The sequence below is a fragment of the Dromiciops gliroides genome, chromosome 1 (assembly GCF_019393635.1).
Source record: "Dromiciops gliroides isolate mDroGli1 chromosome 1, mDroGli1.pri, whole genome shotgun sequence".
NCBI classification, from domain to species: domain Eukaryota; kingdom Metazoa; phylum Chordata; class Mammalia; order Microbiotheria; family Microbiotheriidae; genus Dromiciops; species Dromiciops gliroides.
The window spans coordinates 279,568,790-279,574,789 of record NC_057861.1 but is presented as its reverse complement, the minus strand read 5'-3'; the positions used below and the strand labels follow the sequence as shown (position 1 = coordinate 279,574,789).

The 6,000-nt window shown below is 35.0% G+C and overlaps 1 protein-coding gene across 1 annotated transcript in view; it reads right to left on the bottom strand.

Moving 5' to 3' along the window:
- Nucleotides 1–865: 865 nt before the first annotated feature.
- The window catches only part of PREX2 (phosphatidylinositol-3,4,5-trisphosphate dependent Rac exchange factor 2), a 417,236-nt gene continuing 412,101 nt past the window's right edge, over nt 866–6,000 (bottom strand). The window contains 1 exon segment of the mRNA XM_043975911.1: nt 866–937. Within this exon segment, the coding sequence (XP_043831846.1) occupies nt 866–937 (72 nt within the window).

Sequence of the window (6,000 nt, the reverse complement as noted above, 5' to 3'; positions counted from 1 at the left end):
AATAAATACTCTACAGACACCAGATATTCATAGGCAGCCTCTATTACTCTAATGCAGAAATTCATACCTTTTTGTGCGTGTGTTGAGGCATTGAGGTAGCACAATGGATACAACACTGGGCCTGGAGTCAGGAAGACCTGAGTATAAATCAAGACTCAGACACTTATTTGCTGTGTGACCATGGACAAGTCACTTAAACTCACTTTGTCTATTTCCTCATCTATAAAATGGCGGTAAAATAGAACTTAACCTCCTATGGTTGTTGTGAGGATCAAATGAGATAATAGTTTTGAAGTACTTAGCAGAGTGCCTGGTACATAGTAAGGACTATATTAATGTTAGCATTATTTTTATGATGTAGTAGGAGGACGAGGAGAAGGAAGAGGAGGAATATTGTATCACAGACCCTTTTGGCAGTTTGAGGAAGCCTATGGACTTTTTCCTTAAATGATGTTGTTGGGTTTTGTTTTTGGGTGGGGCAATGGGGATTAAGTGACTTGCCCAGGGTCACACAGCTAGTAAGTGTCAAGTGTCTGAGGCTGGATTTGAACTCAGGTACTCTTGAATCCAGGGCCAGCGCTTTATCCACTGTGCCACCTAGCCACCTCAATGATGTTTTTAAATGTATAAAACAAAATACAAAGGATTACAAAGGAAACAAATTACATTGATATGCAGTTATCAAAATAGTAAAGCAAAACAAACCCAAAAAAGTTCATAATCCAAAACAAGTTTAGGCAAACCATTTCATGCTTAAAGGAAAATGAGCTCTGTGTTACTGTAAAACAAAACAAAACAAAAAACAAACAAAAAAAAACCCCAATGCAAACCATTTGCACAAATAACTGGTCACAGGGGCTCACACTCACCGTGGAGCAGATTGTGGTGTCCGGTCTCTGACTCCTAAGTTCTTGGCTGTGTTCTGCACTCTTGCTCCCTGAAACAAAAACCAGTAATTAAAAAAAAAATCCAATGCTACATCAACATTATTTGAGCAACATATTAATAAATTGTAGTGAAATTGCTTCAATAAGCATTTATTAAGTGCCTACTATGTATCTGTGCTAAGTGCCAAGGATACAAAGAAAGGCAAAAAGAGAGCCCACCCTTAAGGAGCACATAGCCTAATGAAATGAGAATACTTCTTGAACAAGGAAGTTCCAGGCTGGAAGATTGACTCCAATTGTTTGTTTATCAGAGCCAGGAGAGGGGAGAGAAACTCATAGATGAATATTTTTCAATCTAATTATTTTGCTGGAAACAGAGGAAGGACTTACTTTAAAGTCTTTAAATTCAAAGACTAGAATCTAAATAATTAATATCTATTTTTATAATCACCAAAGTCATTAAAATGTTTAGTTAAAAATAGGTACTACTTATCTACTATCACATCTAAATGTCTCCACTAGTAGAATCCATACTTAGGACTTTGAAAATTAAAAATGAGAAGACTATAAATACCCACTATATATTGCTACCAGCAAGGGACAGGCCAATTTATCATAGTTCTATGCAACACCTGTTCTGTAACATTTCTGCCTTGGCTCCATCATTAGCTATTTTAAACTTTACAGCAATAAAAAGATAGCATTTTTTAAAAATGCCTTTAAAGCAACTTTTGGAAAAGAGGCAGGCCCCAAGAATTTGGACTTTCTCCTTTGTAGCTTACCGCTTCAAAGGATGGATCCATTAACACAAAGGAAGGGAAAGGGTGAAAAAAAAGGAAGAGAGAAAAGGGAGGAATCGTGAAGTATATTCTAGAATGATTTTTACTCTTTCATAAGTGGAATGCAATTAAAGTCTTTGGAAAAAGGGAACTAGAATGCTATTCCATCTTAGTCCTCATCAACATTTTCCTTACCTGTCACATCCTAGCCCTGCATAACACATATACCTAAATATAGTATTACATTTGGGAAAGAATTAAAAGACAAGCTAATGAAAACTTGTGCCTAGAGGGAGCTTAATTCAGGTGAGGGGCAAAGTTCACAGACTAAGGTCTATCTTTGCTCTATTCATTCAATTTCAGCCACTTCTAATTCATCAACCATCAGACATGAAAAAAAGAAAAAAAAAACCTGAAATTCTCAAATCAACCTTATAATTCCAATATAAATAAAAGACTTTCAACTATTTTTTGGGGGGGTGAGGCAATTGGAGTTAAGTGACTTGCCCAGCCAGATTTGAACTCAGGTACTCCTGAATCTAGGGCCAGTGATGTATCCACTTTGCCACCTAGCTGTCCCTCAACTATTTTTACTATTCTGATACTTTGCATGAGACATTTTATTGGTTTCATAATGTATGCTGTGCATTACTTGTTTCTAACACCACCAAAAAGTATGTAAATATAATAACCAGAGAGCTAAGTGTGGATCCCCAGTGATATATTTAATAAAGTGAATTTCCTATTTTGTTTCATAAAATTTTCAGAGACATTTAAAATAGCTAGAATGGAACAGTATTACATTTTGTTTCCTTTGGTTATAACTTAATTTTCAAGTTATATTTACAGTTAGTAGTCAACTTTTGAGAAAACTGCATAAAGTATATTTTTATTTATCATTAGCTATACAAATAAATCTTAATTATCTAGTTTGGATAGTAAATAAAATGTGTTTTGTTTTTAAAAGCCCTTGTTATCTCACTAAACTATTTTTTATTAGGAACATAATTTAAACCTTAAAATTTTCACAATCACTTCCTGTAGTATACAGAATCTAGGGCTGTGTCTTATCTAAACTTTGTATCTGCTTATTACTTTATGCCATATCCAGTAGTAGGCCTCCACCAGTCGCGGACGACCATGGATCAGCACAGTGTGGCTGTGCAGTCCGATCTGGGAGCTGCAGCTCCTGAGTGACTTATAACCGGTAACTGCCACATCCTGTGTTGTATCTACCCCATGAGGAGTAGCTGGAGTGTCCTCTCCAGGGCGCTGGCCTGGGCAGATCAATATGGAAAACAAGCTGTTGCCCATGCAGCAGGTTTTTCCTCTCCTCGATATTGGTGGATCCAAAGGAGAGGCAGAGCCAGTACAGTTTGGCACCAGTGCCGCCACAGGAGTTGCCAGAGGGATGTGATGTCTAAAATCCAACTGCCTAAGGGACTCCAACTCCTGATTTTTCCTCAGGGTTAACTCCTGAAGCCTTTCCCATATATGGGTATAGCCACAAGGCAGTGGAGGTTTAAAATCAGGGTTTCCTTCCCCTAGGCAGGTTGCCTAGATGCTCAATAAAGATTTGATGAGCTTAATTAAATTGTTAGGCCTCATAAAATCATAGAATTTTCAACTGAAAAATGCTATAGAGATCATTTTATAGATGAGGATAGTGAGACCAAGAAATGTGAAGTAACTTGTCCAAGGTCAAGAGGGTAATAAGTAACAAATTCTGTTCAGGATACTATTTTTAAAAATAAGATGCTATTTGTTTGATTCTATATTCTTTTTTCTTCCTTTTAAGGAATGTTCCATAATATTATATATGGTTTTGTTTTTATGATATCTTATGTAATGTTATTGGTGCTTGCATTATTGATTCATTATTTATTAATTTTTTACCACATCATTGTGTCATGACATCATAAGATCATAGGCAAAGCTAGAAGAGACCTTAATAGATAAGTCCAATACTTCATTTTATAGATGAGGAAACAGACACAGAAAGGTCAAACAACTTGTCTAGACTCACATAGATGTAAATATGGGGGAGGGAGGTGGAGAGTAGGAATAAGCATTAATATAATACCTAAACCTAATATGATACTTCAAGTACCATACACCATGCACTGTGCTGTTGTATCTCTCATAAAAAATGTACTAAGGGATTTCAGAAAACATTCTTAAAGGTTAACAAAAACAAAAATTAGACCTGCTATTAAAGAGCTGAAATCCAAGAAACATATATGAAAAATATGAAATGAGATTTTGAGATCAAATGAAGAAGCCAAAAAAATAACAACTCAACTGACATTTTCCTAAATCTTGATTATAGGGTAACTTCAATTAATGGAAACTCTAAAATGAAGAGAGAAGAAACAGTAATCTAGAAAAACCAGACACTGACTTCATTATATATGCTGTACACTCATTGGGTCAGATAATCAATAAGCATTTATTAAGTACCTCTCACATGCCAGGTACTATGGTAAATGCTAGGGATACAAAGAGAGGCAAAAGACAGCCCCTGCTCTCAAGGAGCTAACAATCTAAAAGCAAAAACATCATGAAAAGAAGTATATACAAAAAAAATCTATAGAATAAAGCAAAGGCAATAAAGGGAAGGCACTAGTATGAAGAGGGAATCCAGGAAGTCTTCTCATAAAAGATGAAACTTTAGCTAGAACTTGAAGGAAGCCAGGGAAGGCAGGATGTGGCTATGAGAGATACTATTCCAGGAGTAGAAAACAGTCAGTGAAAAAATTCTCAAAGTCTGGAGATTAAATATCATATGTAAGGAATGGCAAAGTCAGTGTCACTGAATCCTAGGGTATAGGGGAAAGGGAGGCTTACAGTAAAAGAAGATTAGATAGTTAAGAGTGGACCATATATATAATATATTAATATAATACAATATAATATGAAATGATATGATAAAATATAATATATATAATATGAATATAATTATGAATGGTTTTGAGTTCCAAACAGAGGGTTTTAAATTTTATGTGATAAAAGGAGTTACTGGATTTATTGAATAGGGTGGGGATGGAGGGACATTGATACGGTCACATTTGCATTTTAGGAAGGTTAATTTGATAGATGAGTAGAAAATGAATGGACTGGAGTGGGGATACAAAAGAAGTTTTAAAAAGTCCTTATCCTCAAAAATACAAAATTTCTGTCTCTCCCTCTCTGTCACTCTGTCTCTGACTCTCACCCTATCTCATTTACTAAACATTTCCTTTTATCTTTTTCATTTACTTAGGTGTAATATATACAGTATACTCTCCCACCAGAATGTATGTTCATTGAGGGCAAAGACTTTCATTTTTTGTTTGCTTCTTATACCCAGCATCTAGTATAGTGCTTATCACTTAGTACTTCCTTAATAAATATTTGTTGAGGGGCAGCTAGGTGGTACAGTGGATAAAGCACAGGCCCTGGATTCAGGAGCACCTGAGTTCAAATCTGTCCTCAGACACTTGACACTTACTACCTGTTTGACCCTGGGCAAGTCACTTAACCCTCATGGCCCTGAAATATATATATATATATATATATATATATATATATATATATATGTGTGTGTGTGTGTGTGTGTGTGTGTGTGTGTGTGTATGTGTGTGTGTGTGTATATATGTATATATATAAATTTGTTGAATTGAATAATTTTGTATTTCTGTGAATAAAAAGATCAAGAAGCATCAAGTGACAGGATAACAATAAAAGACAGTGTATCATTCAGTGCTATCATGTATTACTGTAATAGACAAGTGATATAGCAATTCAGAAAAGGAAGAGGTTATTCCCAACTGGGGCAGTTACCAAAGGTAGCATGGAGAAGATGACACATGACGGACACTGAAAGATCAATAAGATTTGGATAAGTAAAGAAAAGGAGAGATGGAGGCTGAAGGCAAGGGAAAAGTAAAGGAGTAGAAAAAGAATGGATCATAAGATTCTGGAATATAATTTAATAGTATAAGGACCAAAATGAAATTATGTGATAGCTAGTAATGTTAAAGTGTGTAATTCACAGTTTTATCTCCATCAGATAGCCACATTATTAACTTGCTTATATTAGGTATTCAATAAATATGTTGCTGATTGAAAGTGGTAATGGTATTATGTTCACTTTTTTAAAAAATTAATAACATAGGGTTCTTTTGTTTTTAATGTTTGGATGTAATACAGCCAGTCATTTTTTAAAGTGCTATGAAAAGTCAATGTATAAAACTGATGAAGTATATTGTGACTAAATAATATGAAGGCACCACACTTCAATAGTTTCTGTTTTCTAAAAAATACCCTCAAAATCTACCAGGAGCACTGTTTAA